At 41.6% G+C, this 25,655-nt stretch overlaps 1 protein-coding gene across 1 annotated transcript in view; it reads left to right on the forward strand.

Annotated features, from left to right (window-relative positions):
• med12 (mediator complex subunit 12) overlaps window positions 1-25,655 on the forward strand; it is a 225,697-nt gene that overhangs the window by 90,289 nt on the left and 109,753 nt on the right. The window contains exons 12-16 of the mRNA XM_072505518.1: window positions 3,485-3,611; window positions 5,487-5,716; window positions 12,361-12,465; window positions 14,765-14,938; window positions 21,241-21,385. Of these exons, the coding sequence (XP_072361619.1) occupies window positions 3,485-3,611; window positions 5,487-5,716; window positions 12,361-12,465; window positions 14,765-14,938; window positions 21,241-21,385 (781 nt within the window). The remainder of the gene's footprint in view (window positions 1-3,484; window positions 3,612-5,486; window positions 5,717-12,360; window positions 12,466-14,764; window positions 14,939-21,240; window positions 21,386-25,655) is intronic.

Genomic DNA, 25,655 nt, shown 5'->3' on the forward strand with positions numbered 1-25,655 from the left:
TTTCCACAGTAGTATGTTTTGAATCCAATGAGAACAAAAGCACTACTAAACCTGGTTCTTGGGATTGAAGGTGGACCAAGTGGATCATGTGTCTGGGCGAATGTTTAGGGGACAGTGATTATTGCATCATAAAGTTTAGATTGGCTATGGAAAAGGACAAAGAACAATCTGGAGAAAGAGTAATTAACTGGGTAAGAATGGATCTGGGCCGAATAGATTTGAATCAAAGGTTGGCAAGCAATACGGTAATTGAACAATAGACTGCCTTTAAAGAAAAGATAGTCAGGCACAGCCAAGGTATATTCCTACAAAGGCGAAAGATTGGGGCAATTAAATCCAGAGCTCTCTTGACCAACAAATGAGATTAAGATGAAGAAGAAAAACTATTTATGACAGAAAGAGATGGATAATACAACTGAGAACCAGGCTGAATACAGAAGGTTCAGGGGCGATGACAGAAAGCAAATAAGAGAAGCAAAGAGAATCTGAAAAGTGACTGGCAGCTAACAAAAGGAAATTCCAAGGTTTTCGATAGGCATATAAGTAGTAAGAGGAGGAGCTGGACCAATTGGTGACCAAAAAGGAGATTTACTTATTGCGGCAGGAGGCATAGCTGAGCATTAAATAAGTACTTTGCACCTTTCTTTTCCGAGTTTGAAGGTACTGTTGCAGGTCGTGGTGAAAGAGGAGGTATTTTAGACATTTGAAGTGTTTAAAATTGACATGGAAGAGTTATTAGGTAGGTTGTATGTACTTAAGGTTGATAAGGCACCAGGGCTGAATGAGATACATTCAAGGTGTCATGTGAGAGTACCTTTAAGAAATGGGTGTTTATAAATGGGTGAGTATATAAGTATCTGTAGTGAGAGTACCTTTAAGAAATGTGTGTTTATTACTGCAGTGATGTCAGAGAGTGGGTGGAGCTGGGCTGTCTGTCAGCTTTTTACTTTCATTTTAGGCTGTTTGCTGCAAGGTGTGTTTTAGTTTCGTTTTCAGAGCTGGATAGCTGCAGTCACAGCCAGAAGGTGTATTAGAGTCTCTCTCTGTAATCTAGAGACTGTAAATCGATCCTGGTGATTTAAAACTAATAACAGTAGTGACTTTAACCTGATGTGCTTCCGGTAAAAGATGTTTTAAGTCTTATGGATGTTAAAAGGAAAGCTTAAAGGATTACTTAGTGTTGTATTCTTTGGGGTTGTATTTGAATTAATGGTTGCTAAGATGTTCACTATGTTTTAAAAAGGTTAACTTGAGTTCATAGAATAAACATTGTTTTGCTTTAAAAAATACTTTTCCATTTCTGCTGTACCACACCTGTAGAGTGGGCCGTGTGCTCCCCATACCACAATCTATTAAAAGTTGTGGGTCAGGTGAACTCCATGATACACTTTGGGGTTCTCTAAACCCTGGCCCATAACAAAGGGTACTGAGGGAAGAGAGAGTGGAAATTGCAGAGGCACTGGTCATAATTTTCCAACCTTCCTGTACTCAAGGTGGTGCCAGAGGACTGGAGAATTGCAAAAGTTGCATCTTTGTTAAAAAAGTGTTAATAAAAAGTCCAGTAACTACAGGGCAGTCTGTTTAACCTCAGTGGTGGGGTAATTTCTAGAAACGATAATTTGGGACAAAATTAATAGTCACTTGGACGAATGAGAGTTAATTATGGGGAGTCAATGTGGATTTGTTGAGGAAAAATTGAGTTTAACTAACTTTTTTGAGGTTTTTGATGAAGTAACAAAGAGGGTTGATGAAGTGTCACACAGCAGTTGTCTAAGCAAAGTTATCTGGAATAGAAGGGACAATAGTGAATGGATAAAATTAGCTGAGTGACAGGATACTGAGTGTAGTGGTTAATGGATGTTTTCAGACTGGAGGAAGGTCTGTTGTGGTTTTGGTGTTTGAACCTTTGCTCTTTTTGATATGTATTAATGACCTAGAACTTGGTGCGCAGGGTACAATTTCAAATTTGCGGATAATACAAATCTTGCAAATGGGGAGGAGCATAGTGATAGACTTCAAAAGGTTGGTGGAATGGGCAGACAGGTGACAGATGAAATCTGGTCTGAAAGACCAGTGTGAAGTGATTCATTTTGGTAGGAAGAACGTGGAGAGCATTATAAATGAAGGGTTATAATGGATGCAGGAGCAGTGGCACCATATATATGCATAAGCAATTGAAGGTACCAGAATGGATTGGATACTGGTTAATAAAGCATCCAGCATCTGAGGCTTATTAATAGGGTCATACAAAAGCAAGACGGTTTATATGTTAAACTTGTATAGAACACTCATTCGGCCTCAACTGGGAATTATGTTCACTTTTGGAAACCAAACTTTAGGTACGGTTTAAAGGCTTAAGAGAGGGTGAAGAAAAGATTCACGAAAATAGTTCCAAGGATGTGGAATTTCAGTTACACAGATTGCAGTGGTTGGAATTGTTTTCCCTTGGAGAAGAGAAGTTGAAAGATTTGATAGAGGTATACAACACCATGAGGGGTCTGGACAGAGTAGAGAGGGGAAAATTGTTGCCATTAGTGAAAGGACCGCGAACAAGAGGGTGCAGATTTAAGGTTATTGACAAAAGAAAGAATGGAGACATGAAGAAAAACTTTCATACAGCGACTGGTTGGGGTCTGCCTGAGAGTGTGGTCGAGGCAGTTTCAATAGAGGCATTTAAGAGTCAATTGGATTGTTACCTGAATGGGAATAATGTGCAGGGCTTTGGGAAGAAGGCCAACTAATGGCACTAGTTAAATTGCTCCTTCACAGAGCCAGTGAGGACACAATGGGCCCAATGGTCACCTGTTATGCTGTAACCATTCTGTGATTAGTGTCCAATGCTTCGGGACATTCTGAGGACATGTAGTGCTTTAGAAGTCAAAGATTTCCTATTTCTTGCGAAACCTGATAAGGGGACTGCACGATAGCACAGTGTTTAGCACTGTTGCTTCACAGCACCAGTGACCCGGGTTCAATTCCCGGCTTGGGTCACTGTCTGCGTGGAGTCTGCACGTTCTCCCTGTGTCTGCGTGGGTTTCCTCCGGGTGCTCCGGTTTCCTCCCACAAGTCCCGACAGACGTGCTTGGTAGGTGAATTGGACGTTCTGAGTTCTCCTCTGTGTATTCGAACAGGCGCCGGAGTGTGGCGACTAGCGGATTTTCACAGTAACTTCATTGCAGTGTTAATGTAAGCCTACTTGTGACACTAATAAACATTATTATTATTACCAGCTTTAGCTGGAAGAGTTCGTCAACATTATTTTGAAGTTAGTTTGTTCCCTTGAGGAAAAGTGAAATTTGAGGTGAGGACAAAGTACTCGGGAGAAAACAATATAATTTATAAGATTTGAAAAACTAAAGTGAGGCGTTTAGTTTGTATCATGAATATGTATTGTGAATTAACATCAAATTGATTTTTTTAAAAACATTCTCTGCTGTATATTTATGTGAATCCAGTAATATTTATAATCTATTCTTTACTCTAGAGATGTGGTGAATCAGAGGTAGTAGATGAGAAGGGATCTGTGTCATCTGGCTCTCTCACCAGTGCCAGCATTCCTGTTTTCCAGGATGTGTTGCTTCAATTCCTGGATACCCAAGCTCCAATGCTGAGTAAGTGTGTTGCAGGAAATAGGGGTACTGTGCTGTGGCAGCAAACCCAACAAAATTGCTCTTTGGAATCCTGGAATCTGTCATTTTCACACAATTAGGCCATGTGCTAAAATTTGATAATGCAGTTTGGTGGGATTTACATCATATTATGCATTTGTATGGGAGGGGTGGTGTGGAGAAGGTTTCATGAAGGTGCTGCCAGGAACCAGAATGAATAAACTGTAGCTCATTGCTCAACAGTAAAATATTAATCTCAAGTGCACGCTTATGCATTCATCCTAAGGTTTGACCATAAACTAGTTGCAAGTTTGAAACAATGGGTGTCGTTGCACTTTAACTTTACTTTGGAAAGCTATAACATCTGAGACGGACAATTTTCTGGAAGACTGCTACTTCCAGTTTCATCTATGTCTGATTTAAAATAACAAGATGTCCACTCACTGGAACAGTCAGGCTGGGATTTCTGCAAAAACTGCTGGTATAAATCTTGTCGGAGAGCAAGAAGCACACATCTGTAATGCTTGGCTGTGCACTTGCACCTAATTTCTGCAGTTGATTAAAAACATTCTCTCTGACTTCTATTAAAGTTGCACCAGCAGGCAACCATATTACCGTGGATGATGCAACATTAGCTCTGTACAATGTTAGCTCAAATTATGTGTTCTACATTAAGTATGAGGCCCAAATCCACAAACCTTTGACTCAGAGGTGGAAATTCTGTGAGATGTGCACAATAGTTGATGTTAAAAAGAAACTGCTGCTCCTGTATTCCATGTGAAATCATGAAGAAATGTGGGTTGGTAATTGGTTTGAGTCATCTGCATGACACTCAGGATATTTTGTTAATTCACTTTGTGGTCGGTATAGCACATTTTATTGAGTAGTTAAGTATTAAAGTTTGCAAGTAACTATATCGCTATACATGCTCCATTTCCCCATGGGGAATTCAAGATTTAAATGCCATATCAAGATGTCACCTACTATGACGTATGCAAATATTATTGCATTTGCCATATAAAGGTTGGGTCCTTTTTGTAGTTCAACATCTGAAATGAAAACAGAAAATGTTTGAAGTGCTCAGAATTTGTGAAGAGAGAAACAAATTTAATATTTCAGGTTGATGACCTTTTATTAGTAACTATTATAACTCGCTGAAATTACAAGAGCAAGTCAGAGATGGGCATTCTGCAGTGAATAACTCTCTCCTAACTCCCCAAAGCCTGTCTACTTTCGACAAGATATAAGCTAGGAATGTAATTGAATACTCCCCACTTGCCTAAAAGAGTACAAGAAACTCAACAGCATCTAGGCCAAAGCCCACTTGATTGGCATCCTATCCAGCACCTTAAATATTTACACCCCCCAACCCAGGCACACTAGCAGCAGTGTGTACCATCTACAAGATGCAATGGAGCAACTTGCCAAGCTCCCTTTGGCATCACTTTCCAAAACTGCAACCTCTAACCACTTGGGCAATAAGACACATGGGAACACAATCACCTACCTACAAGTTACCCTTGAAGTCACAAAATTGACAGCTGGGTCAAATTTTTGGAACTCTGTATCCTACAACATCAAGGGTAAATTAAACAACCTTAGACCTCAGTGGCTCATCCTCAACTTCTTGAGGGCAGTTAGGAATGGACAATAAATACTGGCCTTGCATTTAGTTAGTAGACTGTTCTCTAATTTCCCTATAAATGTTATGCTGAATTTCCCTCTAGCTGTTAAGTAGCCTATATAAAATGCTCAGTAACGGGACTAAGGCATTCGGTAGTAGCATGTATGCTGCAGGCTGCTGTTTGCTCATCCCTGGTTAGAGCATAGACGAGCAATTCATTTGCTGCCCTTGACCTTCTCTTAATTATCTTCCAGCTGATCCTAGTAGTGAAAGTGAAAAGGCTGAATTTGCCAACCTGGTACTCCTATTCTGTGAGCTGATCCGCCACGACGTTTTCTCTCACAATGTCTACATGTGCACACTGATATCCAGAGGAGACCTGTCATCAGAGCAGCATGTGCCCAGACCCCGCTCGCCTGTTGATGACGCTGTGGAAGAGCAGGAGCGGAAGGAACATGAAGGAAATAATAGTGTTAAACTGGAGGTAAGGGGAAAAACAGGGATAATGTTTGGATTGATATTTTGAATAATAATTTCCTCTGTCCTCTAATTTGAGGAATTCTTTGGGCCACAATCTTAATGTCGAATATGTTACCAAAATGGTTGTGGGCTGTTGAGCTAGAATATCTGGTGGCTATTATATTTACATTGGATGTAACTATCCTAGTGGAGACAAATAAAAGAAGCCAAATGACTGGAATGTGTCTGACCAAGCTCATCTCTTATCATTCCAGGTTGAGGTATTAAACGTACAAGTGGGGTTGGGGGTGGGAATGTGAAAAGTTGCATTTTGGATTGGCATTGAGGGGGTTTTATTGACTAAGTTTATTCCAGAGGACAGTGTAGTCTGTGTTTGCTGTGTTGAAAGCTTGGTAGCATGTCCCGCATATTTGGATACTGGTGCATATGTTTGTTCAGATTATACAAGATTTGATCAACTTGGACCTGTCCCTGTGGAATGAGACTTTGCACCAGAAGCTCTGCCAATGTGCATTTTTTTAGTAGCTAGATCGAGAGACACAATATACTGATGAGTTTCCTTGTCTGTTGAAACCTAGCGAAAGAATGTGCCATTGGTGCTGATCACTGAAGCCATGAACAAAATGCCTGAATATTTTACTGGCTGACAAATTCTTTAAAATATGAAATCAAGGTCAGAAACAAAACAAAGATTAGCTGAGTTGAGTTCAGACAAAGTTAAACATTTCCTTAAAAAGATTGAGCCAGAAAGCTGAACGCCCACCTGAGAACCTACATGTGCCTTTAGTTTATCTGTTTCACACATTCCCATCACTTCCACAAAAGCAGATCAAGAACTCTTTCACTGCATTAAGTTACAACCAGGGTTCACCTCGTGGCCTCATACAACTGATTCTTTTCAGAAACTCTTAACTTCTTATATTTTTCAACCATCTTTTTCTGCGACAATCTTCAGGCTTTTAAAATCCAAAAGTTGCATCACCGAATTATTATTTCCTTATTTGTCTTTTTTTAACCCCTGAGTAATGTAAATGCTGGTGAGCAATGGAGAGGGCAGCTTGGTACATACAAATGATCCCGGGTTAAGTATCAACATGTCTTTAATTAGTTAGTGGTTATTTTAAGATTATTAATACCTACCTGGCTACTTATTTACCCACTAATTATTTTCTTTCCAGTTGTGTTTAAATAACGAACTATACTGAAATACTGAAACAATAATGTGTTTCCTATACAGCAGCAATCAGTCAGAGCTTTAACTGACAGGGAAACGATGCCATCTTAAACATAAAACTTTTGAGGGTGGCTTGGTTGGTTTTCATGCGCAGCAGAGCTTGGGACTGCTTTTAGGAGCTGTCACATAACAGTGATGCAGAGTGTTCGCAATCAGAACTTTGTTTATTCAAAAGACATCTTCCAATTCCTAGTAGGTGCTCCCTTTTGTACTCCAACTTTTATCCCACCTCTGCTGACTGCTGATTCTTTTTGGAGGTGCAGTTCCACAGTGCTAGCCCCAGTGCCTTCCACAAGTGGGTTTTGTTGTAACAAAAACATAAAATACCAGACAATGTCAGGTCTGCTAGCATCTGTGGAGAGAGAAGGGAGCTAATGTTTCGAATCTGGATGACTCGTTGTCAAAGCTGGAGAGAACTGGAAATGGGGTCAGATTTATACTGTTGTGGGAGGGGAATGTAAATGGGGGATGATCATGGCTAAGTAGGGTGCTGATATTGCCACAGTAAGAGATTTGAATGTGTTAATAGCAGAACAAAGGGTAACCCTGTCCAACCCATCTCCCCCACCTCTACTCTCACCCCTTCCCCACCCTCCCAGAACCAGGATAGTGTCCCTCTTGCCCTCACTTTTCACCCCACCCAGCCTCCGCATTCAAAGGATCATCCTCTGTCAGTTCTGTCAACTTCAGCATGATGCCACCATCAAACACATCTTCATCTCACTCCCCCGTCAGCATTTAGCAGGGATCATTCTCTCTGGGATACCCTGGTCCACTCCTCCATCACCCCCAAAACCTCATCCTCCTCCCACGGCAACTTTACATGCAATCGCAGAAGGTGTTACACCTGTCCCTTTACCTCATTCATGTTTGCCATCCAAGGGCCTAAATTCATTTTTTCATGTGAGACAGCACTTCATGTGCACCTCCTTCAATCTGGTCTGTTGCTTGTTGCTTCCAATGCGGTCTCCTCTACATTGGAGAAACTAAATGCATACTGGGTGACCGCTTTGCAGAATACCTTCGGTCCATCCGCAAGCAGGATCCAGACTTTCCAGTCGCTAGCTATTTCAATTCAATGTCCTGATCTCATGTTCACATGCCTGTTATTGGTCTGCTGCAATGTTCCAGTGAAGCCGAACGCAAACTGGAGGAACAGTACCTCATCTTCCGATTAGGCGCATTACAGCCTTCCAGACTTAACATTGAGTTCAACAATTTCAGACTGTGAACTCTCTCTTCCACCTTCACCCCATTTTTATTTCCATAATTTTATTTTCATTTCTTCCATCGATCTATCTTTTCCTCACCATTGTTGTCCACCCCACTTGGGCCACCTCTTCCCTTTTCCTAGTTGTCCTCTGACACACTGCTTACCTTTGTTCTGCCATTAATAAATTCTGATCTCTTAATGTGCTACTATCAGCACCCTTCTTAGCCTTGATCACTTTCATTTACATTTCCTTTGTCTTTCTGTTCATGACATCTTTGTCAATCTCCGGCTATCGCTGGCCCTCTGTCCGGCTCCACGCTCCCTCCTCCTTCCCCCATAATAGTATAAATCTGACCCTATTTCCAGTTCTCTCCAGCTTTGAAAAAGACTCACCCAGACTCGAAATGTTAGCTCCCTTCTCTCCACAGATGCTGTCCAACCTGCAGAGATTGTTCAGTATTTTCTGTTTTTGTTTCAGATTCCAGCATCCGCAGTGACTTGCTTTTGTCTTCTGGTATTTTTTGTGATTAGTCTAGAAAGTAAACATTTAACTTATTTTTGCAACCATTCCTGACTTCTACTTTTACCTGACCTCATTTGCACTTGTTGTCAGGGATTGCTGTATAAAGATTAAGAATGGAATTCCTAACTTTTCATTGCTTTCCAGCAACTTAGGATCACCCAGGGCAAATACAATATTTCTGCCACCTCCCTAGCTGAGGTTGCTTATCATCTCAGACCACAGAGTGACACATGTTTTTTTTTCTGTGCACGCCCTTCAGTGCATTTGGCAACTGAACCATGGAAAGTTAATTTACTACCTTCTGTCTGACAAGGAACATATTTATATATCATAATCAGGTGGATTGGCCATGCTAAATTGCCCTTAGCGTCCAAAGATTAGGTGGGGTTATAAGGATAAGGTGGGGGAGTGGGCCTAAGAATGGTGCTCTTTAGGAGGATGGATGCAGACTCGATGGGCCGAATGGCCTCCTTCTGCCCTGTGGGGATTCCCTGATTCTATGATATTGTAGCATAGTGCCTTGGGGTAGGTTGAAAGGGGCTTGATTTTCTACTGTCCTCCTCACTACCCAAATTGATTATGATGGAGGGAATGTGGCTTCCAGTGAGGGCGAGATGAAATAACTTGGCAAACCATTGCTGATGTGTATATATAGCTGGACATTGTGCTGGAAAGTGTATGTGTGAAATAACAAAACAGGGACAACATGATTCAGTGACACCTTTAGAGAAAATATGAGGTGACGAAAATGCAAATCGATTCCCTTAAAACAAAAGAAAAGAAAGATGCTACAGAAAACTTGCATTTTACTTTTTCCGGCACGCTGATGTTTCAACTTTGGTGGATTTTCCCTATAGTCAAACAAACCAATGATATCAAAAATAAGGTATAATTACTGAACATAGTCCTAAAAGTCTCAGTAGAAATCCAGGAGTTCCATGTAGTAATGGAGTTTGAAGTGGAAAATGGTGAAAATCAGTGGAGATCCATTGAGACTTGTGAGTGAGGGTTGGGATTGTGGGATCGTCAAGATACAGAGATCATCGAAGTGTCTGTGAACAGGACCAGCAAATCATCTAAAATACTAATGGAATGCTGGCCTTAATATCTAGAAGAATGGAGTACAAGAGTATGGAAGCCATGCTACAACTATACATAGCCCTGATTAATTCACATCTGTGAGCAGTTCTAGCCATCACGTCTTCAGAATAATATATTGGTCTTGGAAGGAGTGGAACTTAGATTCACTAAAATTATACTTGAACTCCAAGGATTAAATTACAAGGAGAAATTACCAAAAGTACCGCTATATTCTCTGGAGTTAGAAGGTTAAAGGGTAATTTTCTTGACATTTTTCAAGCTATTAAGGAGAACACACCGGATAGATGGAAGAAAACGGCTTCTGCAGGTTAAGCGGTCCAGGTCTAGAGTACTTAGTCTGAAATTCAGAACTCGATCTTCCAGGGGTGAAATGGGACCACCATCCAGACAAAGGTTAATAGAAGTTTGGAATTCTCTTTGAATGACAATTAATGCTCGATCAATTGTTAATTTTAAATCTAAGGTTGATAGATTGTTTTGTTAACGAAAGGTATTGAGGGACAAAAGGAAGTTAGGTCACAGATCAGGCATGATCTCCCTGAATGGTAGAACATGCTTAATAGGCTAAATGGCATGCTGTTCCTATTTCACTATATCCGATGTTCTTGTAATTTGACTTAATCAATTTCTATGTACTGGTGGTGTTACTCAGCGCAAGCTTTGTAGTTAAATTATATTTTGTTGCTGTTCTTGTGACTTGTGTTACTCAACTTCTCTTGTAATATCTTTCAGATTAAAAGCTTCTTTCTCTATTTCACAGTGTCTGGCACTTAGTAATGTTTCATTGCTTTTTTTTTAAATAGTCTGCGGAACATTTTGCATTTGTGCCTGGTAATTATTGACTGACAACATAAGAAATAGGAATTGGGGTAGATTATTCAGCTCTAATGTCTGATCGTCTTGTTTAATTGCACCTTCTTGAACTATCACTTTATTTTCTTGGTATACAAAAATCTAACAATCTCTAACTTGAATACAGAAACATAGAAAATAGGACCAGGAGTAGGCCATTTGGCCCTTCGAGCCTGTTCCGCCATTCATTATGATCATGGCTGATCATCCAACACACTGGAAAAAGTGTCACGTGCTGTGTCATGGCCTTAGTGGCTTCAAAGAATAGTTTGACTCTGACGTGAAAAGCAATCTGTGCATCTGCTGCAAAAATATTTCCATCTGTATGATACATAGTGGTGGTGAGATGGATTAAAGTTTCCTTTTAACAGGCCAAGAGTGAATGTAGCAATGCAATAACACGTATTCCTAATTATACTAATATTATAAATTGAATTCTGATTCCAGTAAATTTTATGCCCACCGTTTTCATTTGACTTAACTGGTTAACGTAAACGTATATTTAACTTAACTTTTCTTATTACTTCCTTTTGCTGCCCAAAGCTTGGCTCAGTTGCAGTGCTCCCAACCTTGAGTCAAATGTTATGGATTGAAGCTCCATTTCAAGACTAGGACATGTGCAGTGCAGTCTGAGGGAATGCTGAATTGTCAGATGAGCTGTTTGATAGATCATATGCTAAATTGCAGCCATGTATGCTGATGATTAAAGTGCATATTAAAGATCCAAAGGCACTGTTCCAAGAAATCCAGTGAGTTCTTTTGGAGTAGTCAGTGCTCCCTTGGCCAATATCACAAAAACAGATCAGCTGCTCATATGTTGCTTTTTGTCAAATCCTGCTCTGTGCAAAATGGCTCCTGCATTTGGGTAAAATAAAAATCATCACTTAATTTTGAATTCAATGTGTATGTAACACCAGTTATTCTCAGAGACTATTCTAAGACACTTGAGTTCTCTAGAAATGCCATATGGACTCGAAAATTTAACTGTTTCTCTTTCCACATGACAGACCTGCTTTTCTGCTTTTATTATCTAAGACACTATACTGCTGCAAGTCTCTTCTATAACTTTTTCTTCCATCTCCCATCTTAAAATAGGAAAGAATACTTTGATGCTCTTGGCTAAGAATTGGGTTAATATTATATGTAATTGTATTTTCTTTTTCCCCCTCTTTCCTAAATGATAATTGAGCCTGAACGGGAAATTGTACTGCCAGCATTCCATGTCTGATGTTCTTTTCTGGTAGTATGCTTTGCAAACTTCAATTGAACTTTATTCAAACATTTCTAAAATCATAAAATTGCTTTTTGAATTTTCCTTTTCTCTCCTCCTGGGTATGGTTCTGCTAAATTTTGCTTCTGATCGTGAACAATTTGTCAAATTAGTGCGATTGCTTATTTGCTGTGAGGCCTCGAGCCAATATGAAAACAACCTCTAGGAGATATATGTCCAGATTGGGTTTTCTCTTTCTACTCTCTCTTTCATAACCTTCTTACCCCCTCCAACAACTCCAGAAAGATGACTGTATTCCTTTCCTAGAAAACATCTAAACTCAACTTGGTTACTCTATGCATTACAATTGAGGTTAGAAATTTAACAGTAAGTAGGATACCAGGTATAACCAACCCACTTTAATTTTCCTCGCAGCTTCTGATATGATTAACATAGACAAAAGTGATAGAAACCCACGGCATTTTCAACATTGGATTTAAATTTGTTTTTTGCAGGATCCTGGTTTATCAGAAAGTATGGACATAGATCCGAACTCCAGTGCTATCTTTGAAGATGTGGAAAAAAATGACTTCAAAAATGAATTTAGTTCTGATTTCTCTGTAAGTTAATTTTAACATACTTCACATATGTAATATGTAAGATCCAAATGTATCATTCACCCTGCCCCTGTTCCTTGATTTGTGCAGGAAGTGGTGTGAAGGGGGGAGTATGGAGAAGGGGGTGATGGTTGTGTTGCTGGTTTGGACATTTAAAAAAATTATTTGATGGAATGTGAGTATCACTGGCAAGGCTAGCATTTGTGACTCATCCCTAATTTCCCTTGAGTAGGTGGTGGTGAGTCACTTTGTTGGATTGCTGCAGGCCATCTGATGTAGGTACACTTACAGATGGGATTTTGAGGATTTGGACCGAGCAACAGTGAAAGAGCGGTTTATATTTCCAAGTCAGGATGGTGTGTGGTTTGGAAGGGAACTTCCAGATAGTGGTGTTCCCATGCACCAGTTGTCCTGGTTCTTCTAGGTGGTAGAAATCACAAGTTTGGAAGGTGCAATCAAAGCACCCTCTGAGTTGAAGCAGTGCACCTTGTATACAGTACGCACAATGTGTATGGTGGTGCAGGGACTGAATGTTTCGGATGGAGTGCTGATCACGCGGTTTCCTTTTCCCTGGATGGTGTTGAGTTTCCCAAGTGGTGTTGGTGTATTCCACAGAGCGCACTCCTCCTTACCAGCAATGCCTGCATCACAAGAAAGAATAAAGAAAAAAAGATATCACTCCAACTAGTGGGAAATTTTCACCCAATTGCCAATGACTACAATTTTGCACTGTCTCCTTGATACCACACTGTCAAATGTTGCCATGATTAAAAGGGCAATCACTCTCACCTTGCATCCTGTGTTCAGCTCTTTAATTGACGATTGGACCTGTAATAAGGTCAGAAGTTGAGCGACCTGGCAGAACCTAAAATGAGCATTGGTGAGCAGGTTACTGCTGTGTAAGTGCCACTTGACAGCATTTTTGATGGTACTTTCCATCACTTTGATGATCATAAGATGATAAAAGATAGGAACAAGAGTAGGCCATTCAGTCCATTGAACCTGCTTCACCATGCAAAAAGATCCTGGCTTTGTTGATCAAAAATCTATATATATTCAATGACCCAGCCTTCACTGCTCCAAAGACTAACAGCCTTCTGAAAGCAGAACTTCCTCTTCATCTCCATCTTAAATGGGAGATCTTTTATTTTTAATCTTACCCCCTCGTTCTAGATTTCACCATGAGGGGAAACATCCTCTCAGCATGTCTCATGTTAAGCCTCCTCAGAACCATATATGGTTCAATAAAACCACCTCTCGTTCTTCTAAACTCCAATGAGTATAGGCCCAACCTGCTCAACTTATCATAATCCTCCCTTCATCCCCGGAATCAACCCAGCGAACCTTCTCTTGATTCTCTCTATCCTCATTAAGTAAGGAGATCAAACCTGCACTCTTGTGGTCTCAATAATGCCGTGCACTGTTACAGTAAGTCTTTTGTACTTTTATACTCCATCCACCTTGAAATAAAGGTCAACAATCTATTTGCCTTCATAATTACGTGCTGTACCTACATGCTAAAATTTTGTGATCATAGGGCAGCACGGTAGCACAAGTGGATAGCACTATGGCTTCACAGCGCCAGGGTTCCAGGTTCGATTCCCCGCTGGGTCACTGTCTATGCGGAGTCTGCACATTCTCCCCGTGTCTGCCTGGGTTTCCTCCGGGTGCTCCGGTTTCCTCCCACAGTCCAAAGACGTGCAGGTTAGGTGGATTGGCCATGCTAAATTGCCCTTAGTGTCCAAAAAAGGTTAGGAGGGGTTATTGGGTTACAGAGATGGGGTGAAAGTGAGGGCTTAAGTGGGTCGGTGCAGACTCGATGGGCCGAATGGCCTCCTGCACTGTATGTTCTAAAAAAAAAATCTAAAATGTACAAGTTGGAAAAAAGTGGGTAGCACTGTTGCTTCACAGCTCCAGTGTCCCAGGTTTGATTCCCGGCTTGGGTCACTGTCTGTGCTATGTCTGCACGTTTTCTCCGTGTTTGCTTGGGATTCCTCTGGATGTTTCGGTTTCCTCCCACAGCCCAAAATGTGCAGGTTAGGTGGATCGGCCATGCTAAATTGCCCATTGTGTCCAAAAAGGTTAGATGGGGATAATATGTGGAGGTGTGGCCTTGAGCAGGGTGCTCTTTCCAAGGGCCGGTGCAGACTCGATGGACCAAATGGCCTCCTTAGTGATGGAATCCAGGAAAATATAATTGCATTGAATGCTGCAACTGAAAATATATTGAATGCTGCAACTGGCAATTGTTACATTTAAGCTTCTCATTTCAAGAGCTTTTTTTCCCACCTCTGATCTATAGATGTTTTCTCCTTCAATGCACTGCGAATCCAAAACCAGCCCCTCCCCAGAAAAACCTGCCTCTGAAAAAGAGATGAAGCTATTACAGAAAGAAAAGATGAATGAAGTAGCGTTTCCGTCACCATATGACCAATCCAGGCATATACAGTATGCCACACGCTTCCCTATTCCTCAGGTAAGGAGGTAAGGGTGCACGGTTGGGGACAGCAGTGCTGAGATGAAATGTTTGTGTTTAACATGTTTAAGCTTTTTGTTGTCGTCTTTATGAAACAGAAAGATCAAAGACCCATGGCCAGAATCTTTGCTGATATGCCAGGATCTCACACTGTAGTGCTGACCCCAGCAGAGTTTGTGGTGTAATTGGGAGGACATCTCATTTGTGTGGGCTTGGTGACATATGCAACACTATCAGCATATTTTGGATGCTTGCTGGTTGAATACTGCCCGAAACTGGAATCCTACTTTCGGTCCTTTTTGGCCTCCTTTACATAGGGTTAATAGCAATATAATTTCAAAGTTAACATTACTTCCCTTTATTGGGTTGAGTGGCGCTCCTATCTGTGCCCTTTAGAAGGCTGGCTTTTCTGACTTGATGGACTGGTCTCTGGTCTTATGGTGGATCTCTAAAGGGCTAGAGAAACAGGAAGGTCTCATGCCTTTAATAAAATTTCCTGTTTTTCTGCTTTATTACCAAAGTGAATAATCACACACTTCTCCACATTATACACCATCTGCCACTTGGTTGTCCACTCATTTAACCTGTCTGTCATTTTGCAGCGTTTTTGTGTCCTCACAGCTTGCAGTCCCATTTAGCTTTTCGATCGTCATCAAACCTAGATACATTATTCTCAGTCTCTTAGTCTAAGTCATTAATATAGATTTTTAAAAGTTGAAGTCCTAAAACTGATCCTTGCATCATGCCACTAGTACTGGCAATTTGAGAATGAGCCAATTATCCCTACTCCCTGCTTTCCGTCTGTTAACCAATTCTCTATCCATGGTAACATATTGCCCCCCAATTCATCAGCCCTGCGTATTAATCTTTAGTGTGGAGCTTGATAGAATGCCTTTCGGAAATCTAAGTAGTTCCATCTACTGGGTCTACTTGACAGAAATCTTTGGATTCTCGCTGTCTTCAGGGGATGTCCCGGAGGACTGGAGAATAGCCAATGTTGTTCCTCTGTTTAAGAAGGGTGGCAGGGATAATCCCGGGAACTACAGGCCGGTGAGCCTTACTTCAGTGGTAGGGAAATTACTGGAGAGAATTCTTCGAGACAGGATCTACTCCCATTTGGAAGCAAATGGACGTATTAGTGAGAGGCAGCACGGTTTTGTGAAGGGGAGGTCGTGTCTCACTAACTTGATAGAGTTTTTCGAGGAGGTCACTAAGATGATTGATGCAGGTAGGGCAGTAGATGTTGTCTATATGGACTTCAGTAAGGCCTTTGACAAGGTCCCTCATGGTAGACTAGTACAAAAGGTGAAGTCACACGGGATCAGGGGTGAACTGGCAAGGTGGATACAGAACTGGCTAGGCCATAGAAGGCAGAGGGTAGCAATGGAGGGATGCTTTTCTAATTGGAGGGCTGTGACCAGTGGTGTTCCACAGGGATCAGTGCTGGGACCTTTGCTCTTTGTAGTATATATAAATGATTTGGAGGAAAATGTAACTGGTCTGATTAGTAAGTTTGCAGACGACACAAAGGTTGGTGGAATTGCGGATAGCGATGAGGACTGTCTGAGGATACAGCAGGATTTAGATTGTCTGGAGACTTGGGCGGAGAGATGGCAGATGGAGTTTAACCTGGACAAATGTGAGGTAATGCATTTTGGAAGGGCTAATGCAGGTAGGGAATATACAGTGAATGGTAGAACCCTCAAGAGTATTGAAAGTCAAAGAGATCTAGGAGTACAGGTCCACAGATCACTGAAAGGGGCTACACAGGTGGAGAAGGTAGTCAAGAAGGCATACGGCATGCTTGCCTTCATTGGCCGGGGCATTGAGTATAAGAATTAGCAAGTCATGTTGCAGCTGTATAGAACCTTAGTTAGGCCACACTTGGAGTATAGTGTTCAATTCTGGTCGCCACACTACCAGAAGGATGTGGAGGCTTTAGAGAGGGTGCAGAAGAGATTTACCAGAATGTTGCCTGGTATGGAGGGCATAAGCTATGAGGAGCGATTGAATAAACTCGGTTTGTTCTCACTGGAACGAAGGAGGTTGAGGGGCGACCTGATAGAGGTATACAAAATTATGAGGGGCATAGACAGAGTGGATAGTCAGAGGCTTTTCCCCAGGGTAGAGGGGTCAATTACTAGGGGGCATAGGTTTAAGGTGAGAGGGGCAAAGTTTAGAGTAGATGTACGAGGCAAGTTTTTTACGCAGAGGGTAGTGGGTGCCTGGAACTCACTACCGGAGGAGGTAGTGGAGGCAGGGACGATAGGGACATTTAAGGGGCATCTTGACAAATATATGAATAGGATGGGAATAGAAGGATACGGACCCAGGAAGTGTAGAAGATTGTAGTTTAGTCGGGCAGTATGGTCGGCACGGGCTTGGAGGGCCGAAGGGCCTGTTCCTGTGCTGTACATTTCTTTGTTCTTTGTTCTTTGTTCTTTGGGTCCCCTTTTTTCTACCCTACTAGTTACATCCTCAAAAATCTCTAATAAATTGGTCAAACATTATTTCCCTGTCATAAAACTAAGTTGACTTGTTTTCATGTAGTTATTTTTTGACATACTGATTCACTGTGACTGACATAGGGCAGAATGGCCAGGAGAATTGGTCCCTTTTTTGATATCTCTTCTCCCCATTTTTTCTAGAGGGGCTGCTGGATTTCCACAATGGTATTTGCTCTCTAATGTTTAGTCCATGTGATCATTTTTTGATCCAGGCCTGCAAAGTGAGTTGTTTGACCATTAGGATATCACAATTAACCTTAATCCTATTCTTCTCTAGTCTCCAATCACATGTACCACCCTGAGGTCACAGGAAGTGGGAATCTTGGCTGTTTTTCCCGTCTTGTGGCCCAGAATGCAGAACATTGTAATGCCATAATTGAGAACAGTTAATTTAGTATTTAACTGGGGATTGAATTATTTGTCTTCTAGTCTGCATGTCTTTGCATCACACCAGGCATTACTTTCGGTGCTATATTTATCAATTTGAATACTCAACTTTCTTTCCCTTTTCTAAGCCAAGGTCTTGTTTTTCACTACCAGAATAATGTTCATTGATGGATTCGGCATGATGGGTATTACAACCCACTGATTAATGTGCATTAATGTTGATAGATGCTCCACAAGTAATTTAATCAGAAGATTGTAGAGGTACCTAGTAAGAGCAATTAAATAATCTTTGAATTTTTTTTGATCGACTTTGGGTAGTGTAGCATTTTATTCAGTGGCCTTCCCTCTCTAGCATCTGAGTTTCAATCTAGGTGGTAAAGATTTCTCTGCTGGCTGTAAGGGTCCTTTGTGAAACAAATTTGGACAACCCCAATGCAGTTCTAATCGGCACAAACCCAGTGCCAAAACAACCACAACTGGGATGAAATTATGAAAGTTTAATTTTGGTGCAGTGTGAGGTACTTTTCTAGTTTGGAGTTGAGGTTGGGTTTTAGGACAGAGGAGGAAGCTTGACTTTCTGTATAACCATTATTCTACCAAAGCTTGGAATATTTGTTGCTGATTGTGTGTCTGAAATAAAGGTGGGCCGTTCCACAACACTGATGACCTTCAAATGAGCATAAGTTTCACTATTTAAAGTGAATACTCCAATTTCTTATTTGGTTTAAGAAGCAATTTAAAATCTTTGCGACTTCAAAATTGCAACCAACAACTTGATAGTGTTGGGGTGGTCGGTTAGCTCAGTTGGCTGGACGACGGGCTTGTGATGCGAAGCAATATTCAATTCAGTTGGCATTCATGGAGGCCCTACCTTCTTAACCTTGCACCTCGCCTGAGGTGTGGTGACCCTCAGGTTAAATCACCACTAGACAGCTCTCAAATTGGAGAGCAACCTATGGTCCTTGTGACTCTGTTGTCTCTACATCACTGATATTTTGTTTCAGACCTAACCTATATTATAGAAATAATGGATAAACTCAAAGTTAACATTTTGAGTCCATATGACCTTTCTAGTAAGTAAAAGTAATGCCAGAGTCCCAGATGACCACAGGCTGCTTTCCCCTTTTAGGGGGTAAAGCTGACTGGTGGTGATTTAACCTGAAGATCATCACACCTCGGGCATGGGGCAATATTGAGAAGGCAGGGCCTTCATGGATAACCTCAGCTGGTACAGAAATTGAAGCCATGCTGTTGGCATTGCTCTGCATCACAAACTACCTGTCCAGCCAACTGAGCTAAACCACCCCTTCTACAGAACTGAAGACAGATAAAAATGTAATGAATTATGTAGTGGGATATGCGGCTGGGGGAGATGGGGCAGAGTAGAAGGTCAGGGATAGGCTGAAGCTAAGGAGAGATTGACAAAGATATGGACATAAGACAAAGGGGGTGTTAATGGTGTCATTAGGACTGAAGAGTGCTAATGGTGGCATAAAGATAATATAGCAGAATGTGTTAGTAGGAGAACAAAGGTTAGTGCTCAATGGGAGCAAAACTGAATAAGGGATAGGTGGCCATGTGGGGAAGGAGTGGGGTTGTGTTGAGGCAAACCCAACGGAACTGAAAAACAAAAAGAGGGAGGGGGTCAAGATGGAGGACAAAGTTCACAGTTTAAGGTTGTTGACTCAGTGTTGAGTCTAGAAGGCTGTAACGTGCCTAACCAGAAGATGAGGTGGTGTTCTTCCAGTTTGCATTGAGCATCACTGGAGCATTGCAGCATGCCTGGTGGACTTGTGGACATAACAGCAAGATGCTGAGTTGAAATGACAAGTTTCCAGAAGATTGGGGTCATGCTTGCGGATGAAGAGAAAGTGTTCTGCCAAATGGTCACCCAGTGTGTGTTTAGTTTTCCCAATGTAGAGGAGACTGTATTGGGAGCAACGAATACTGTAGACCAAATTGAAGCAAGTGCAAGTGAAATACTGCATCACCTGAAAGGAGTGTAACTCCTGCACATCTCCACAGGTGCTGCCAAACCTGCTGAGTTTATCCAACAATTTCTGTTTTCATTTCAGATTTCCAGCATCTGCAGTATTTAGCTTTTATTTCTGTATTCTAGAAAATGTGGTCAGATTAATCTTAATCTGTATAGAAGCAGAAAAGCCTTAAATGTTGAAAATCTAAATATTGGGAATGGTCAGCGTGTCTGTCCGTATCTGAAAAGGTTAACATTTCAGATAGATTCCTCCACTATATCTGAAACAGTAACCCATCATTTGCTCTCATACTGATTAACCTGATGTGTATTTTTGGCATTTTCTGCATTTAATTATATGAAATTACTGTTTCAACAAAGAACAAAGAAAAGTACAGCACAGGAACAGGCCCTTCGGCCCTCCAAGCCTGCGCCGACCATGCTGCCCGTCTAAACTAAAATCTCTGACACTTCCGGGGTCCGTATCCCTCTATTCCCATCCTATTCATGTATTTGTCAAGATGCCCCTTAAACGTCACTATCATCCCTGCTTCCACCACCACCTCGAGCAGCGAGTTCCATGCACCCACTACCCTCTGTGTAAAAAAAAAAAAAAAAAAAAAAACCTGCCTCGTACATCTCCTCTAAACTTTGCCCCTCGCACCTTAAACCTATGCCCCCTAGTAATTGACCCCTCTACCCTGGGAAAAGGTCTATGACTATCCACTCTGTCTATGCCCCTCATAATTTTGTAGACCTCTTATCAGGTCGCCCCTCAACCTCCTTCGTTCCAGTGAGAACTAACCAACTTTATTCAACCTCTCCTCATAGTTAATGCCCTCCATACCAGGCAACATCCTGGTAAATCTCTTCTGCACCCTCTCTAAAGCCTCCACATCCTTCTGGTAGTGTGGCGACCAGAATTGAACACTATACTCCAAGTATGGCCTAACTAAGGTTCTATACAGCTGCAACATGACTTGCCAATTCTTATACTCAATGCCCCGGCCAATGAAGGCAAGCATGCCGTATGCCTTCTTGACTACCTTCTCCACCTGTGTTGCCCCTTTCAGTGACCTGTGGACCTGTATGTTGTGTTGGGTGCTCTGGATCCGTGGAACACATACAGGTCACCAACACTTGAAATAGTGCAACACTATTTTATTGAATCATTAACTGTTGTAACATACTCTGACTGTGGGTTAACACGATACTAGCTTTAACTAAAGACCTTTGCCTTGTCCTAACCAGTAGATGCACTCAGCATGTGGTTAATGTCAAGTGTAGGTCAGTATCTGTTATAAGTGTAGTTAGAAAAGTGAGCCTGTAGTTAACACAACAGGCCTACTACTGTGCCTACATTTTCTGTTTGTGTCTCTTGTTAAATTATTTTCCATCCTGTTCTTCCACCCTTCCCATGCATATCAAAACAGGAAGAATCAGCAAGTCATGAATGTAATCAGCGTTTGGTGGTTCTGTATGGTGTTGGGAAACAACGTGATGAAGCCCGACACGTAATTAAAAAAATAACCAAAGACATCCTGAAGGTTTTGAACAAGAAGAGTACCGCAGAGACTGGTAAGCAATGTTTGGGATATGGTGTTGCTAACTTTTGGTTGGTTCAATTGGCTCTGTTTTATAACCTTTGCTCTCGATTCGCCAGGCATCTTTATGATACCGCCACGAGGTTCAAGTTCAAGTAATGATCAATAACTCAATACACCGATTAGTAAGATTCAAATCAAAGCACATTTATTATACACCGTGATCGCTACTCATGCACAAATTCTACGTCTAAGCTACTTCTACGACTAACAGGCCTATACTTAGCTTCGGACTGGCCCACCAGGTCAGGGGAACAAATGGCCTTTCGTTCGGGTTCTGAGTCTGCGGGATTCGAAGTTGGTACGGCTTGGTAGCTAGGAGCGCCTATCTCGTAGCGAGCGTTGACTTAAGACTTACTGGATATCGGCGGCAGCTGTACCGGTCATGGTCAAGGTTGGTTCGCGTTGCTGAGTGACCCGGTCAAGAAGAACGATTTGAACTTGGGGGCTTAACTTTATAGTCCCCAGGGACTTCCCGCCTTTCGGGGCAGACCGTGTACCTGGTTCCAAGTGATTGGACTTCGTTCCAATCGCTTGGTTCAATTTCTCCAATACTGGAGCGGTTCCCTGATCGATGGGCGGTCTTGAGGTGTCCGTTAACCTCTTTTGTGTTGGCTCCTGCTGGCGCCGGGGAGTCTGGCTTAGCTTTGTTTGTCCCAAATGTTGCAATTGTTCCCGGGGATCGCTTATTAGTATGTAGATGGCTGCTACATTATTATGCAGATGGCTGCTTGTATCAATGCTGTCTGGGCTTTTGCAGAGTTTAATACATAGTAACTGGCACCTGCTGGTTTCTGCCTGTGTTGGCTGAATTTCCCTGCAGCCTTTGCTGTTCTCCATTTTACATCGGGAGTTGGCCAACCCAGGTGGTTACAATGTTAAGTGTTGCAAGTTCTAGTTGCGTAACCCTTCGATCATGTACACACTTTTCATGTACATCGTAGCATGTTATGCAGGTAAAATGTAATCAGCATCCTCATTAATGATTTTTGGAATCACTTTTTTCTTGGATATAATTAATTTCATGTTTGAATTTATACCGTTATATATTTCTATATAATGTGGAAAATGTGACTACACTTCATAGAATCATAGAATTTACAGTACAGAAGGAGGCCATTCATCCCATCAAGTCTGCACCAGCCCTTGGAAAGAGCACCCTACCCAAGCCTACACCTCCACCCTATTCCCGTAATCCAGTAACCCCACCCCAACCTTTTGGATACTAAGGGCAATTTAGCATGGCCAATCCACCTAACCTGCACATCTTTGGACTGTGGGAGGAAACTGGATCACCCGGGGGAAACCCACGCAGACACGGGGAGAACGTGCAAACTCGCACAGACAGTGACCCGAGCCTGGAATTGAATCTGGGACCCTGGAGCTGTGAAGCAACTGTGCTACCTTCTGAAGGCACTGACTCTTACTTGGGTTTGATTCCTTAGATACCAGATGTTTGGTGTAACTTTGTCCAAGTGGCTCATTTTCTTGTGTAAGCTGAGACAGTGAGTGAGTTTTGATGCAGTCTTCAGCTTATCATGGTGATGATTAAAGTACTGTGATGTTCTGATCGCCATATTATAAAAAAGGATATGATGGCAAGGGACAGTGAAGATATACAAGGATAATACCACAGATACAGGGGTATACATATCAGGAAAGGATTGCCAGGTTGGGTCTCTTCTCTTAAAAATAGACTCTGAGGGGTGACCTAATAGAGGCCTTTAAATCTATGAAAGGTTTTGGTAGACTGGATACAGAGAGACTGTTTCCACTTGTCAGGAAGAAGCATAACTAGAGGCCATCAGTATGAGATAGTCACCAACAAATCTAATAGGGAATTGGGAGGAAACATCTTCACCCAAAATGTGTAAGAATGTGGAATTTGCTGCATCAGGGAATAGTGATTGCATTTAAGGCAAAATAGACGAGCATATGAGGGAGAAGGTAATAGATGATTACAATGGTTTACTTAAACGGGAAAGAACGAGAGGAGGCGCGAGGGGAGCATAAACATTAGCATGGTCTGGTTTGGTAGAATAGCAATCCAAGAATTCCCACTCCCCTGTTTTTTCCCCATACCCTTACAATTTCTCTCCTTCAAACATTTTTCCAATTGCTTTTTGAATGCCACTAACAAATTGGTATCCACCAGCCTATCAGATAGTGCATTCCAAATCCTAACTACTTGTTGCATTAAAAAAATATTTCCTTATGTCATCTCTGATTCTTTTACCAGTCACCTTAAATCTGGGCCCTCTGGTTACCAACCCTTAGCCATTGAAATAGATTTCTCTCTTTTTACGCCAGCTAAACCCTTCGTGATTTTAAATACCTCTATCAATCTCCTCTTAGCCTTCTCTACCCGATGAGAAGAGCCTATTATTTTCCAGTTGACCCATATAGCTGTAATTCCCTCAATCCTGGAACCATTCTAGTAAATCTTTCCTTAATCCTCTATACATTTTTATGTCCCTCCTAAGATGTGGTCCTCTGAATTGGACACCATATTCTACCTGGGACCCAATTAGTATTATGTTGGTGCAGCATAAAAAAAACTTCAGACCTCTATTTATAAAGCCAAGCATCGTAATTGTGTTGTTAACCTCCCCTGCATCTTTAAAGATTTATGCGCAAACATCCCAAGCTCCCCTGTTCTTCGAATTGTACTATTTAACTTGCGTTGTCTCTCCAAGACGTATAATTTCACATGAGTTGTGTTGAGTTTTGTCTGCCCGTTCTACCAACCTGTCTATGATCCTTGAAATCTATTACCATTTTCCTCATCATTAAATGAACTTACAAATATTGTGCCATCTGCAAATTTCAGAAATATTGCCTTCTGCACCCCCACATCTCACGTTGTTAATGTATATCAAAAGCAGCAGTGGTCCCAGTAATAAATCCTGCAGAACTCCACTGTATACTTCCCTCCAGTTTGGAAACAAAATACCATTCACCGCAACAATGGTTTCTGTCATTTAGCCTATTTTGTGTCCAGGCTGCTACGTCATTTTTTTAAATCTCATATGCTTCAATTTTGCTAAAATGTCCAATATATGGTGTCCATCAAATTTCTTTTGAAACTCAATACACACATCAACTACAATGTCCTCATCCATACTCTGTTACCCTCTCAAAATTCAAAATAGGCATTCACTTTTTCCTGTAGGAATAACTAGGAAGCTGAAGTGAATTCCCTCTCAGCTCTTCAACCAGGATGCCAGACTCCGCACAGACAGTGACCCAAGCCGGGAATAGAACCTGGGACCCTGGCGCTATGAAGCATCAGTGCTACTGTGCCTCCCTGATAAGAAACAATGGTTTGTCCTTACCCACATAGTGGCATATTAACATTGCTAATATTTTGCGGGGTGCAGACAAAAGGCCTGGTATGTCCTCACGTGATGAGAAATTTCCTATGCTGCATCAGCATACTGAAGAACAGCATTAGAAGAACAGCAATTAAAATTTATGGAGAACCTTTCATTACCTGAGGCCACCCCAAAGCACTTTACAACCAAAGTAGTATTGTTGAAGGTCTTAAAACATTCCAGACATTTAGTTTAGTGCTGTTCATTGAAGGCTTCCGATAGGCCAGGGCACATCTGCCTGACAGCACAATTTGGTTTTACATTCCATATGAAGGATGGCACCCACAACAATGCAGCAATCCCTCAGTACTGCATTAAAGTGTTCTCATTTTTGTGCTCCGGTCACTGGAGTGGAATTTGACACAAAACATTTTGACTCAAAGGTCAGGGTTCTACTTGCTGAACCATAGCTGACACACTGAAAGGGACTATCCAAGCAATTTTACTTACGATTCAGCCAGCTATTTGGATACATTGCATGATGCACAGAATCAATGGAAAGGGATGAGGACATTTTGCATTTAGTTGTAGCTTTGGGATTCTGTGACCCACCCTCTCGGCCTACTGTAATGCACTATTCCCTGCCTGACATAATAGACATATCTTTTCTAAGATGTTTAAACAATCTCTCTGTGGCATGTGCTGAAAGCAGTTAAGATCAGTCAAATTTTGTTTCCTATGCCTGAATAAAGTAGCCAGAGTTCACAAGTGACTTAACCATGTAGGTATGGTTCCATATGTGCTGACTTATTGAAATTACATTCCTCTGTTTGATGTTGGACAATGAGTGTTAGTTGTCTGTTTGGTTATTCAGGACTTAAATGCAAAATCAGACTTCATTGTTGCCAGCAGGGGTTACTGGATAAAGAT

Source organism: Scyliorhinus torazame, chromosome 5 (assembly GCF_047496885.1).
Source record: "Scyliorhinus torazame isolate Kashiwa2021f chromosome 5, sScyTor2.1, whole genome shotgun sequence".
Classification (NCBI taxonomy): domain Eukaryota; kingdom Metazoa; phylum Chordata; class Chondrichthyes; order Carcharhiniformes; family Scyliorhinidae; genus Scyliorhinus; species Scyliorhinus torazame.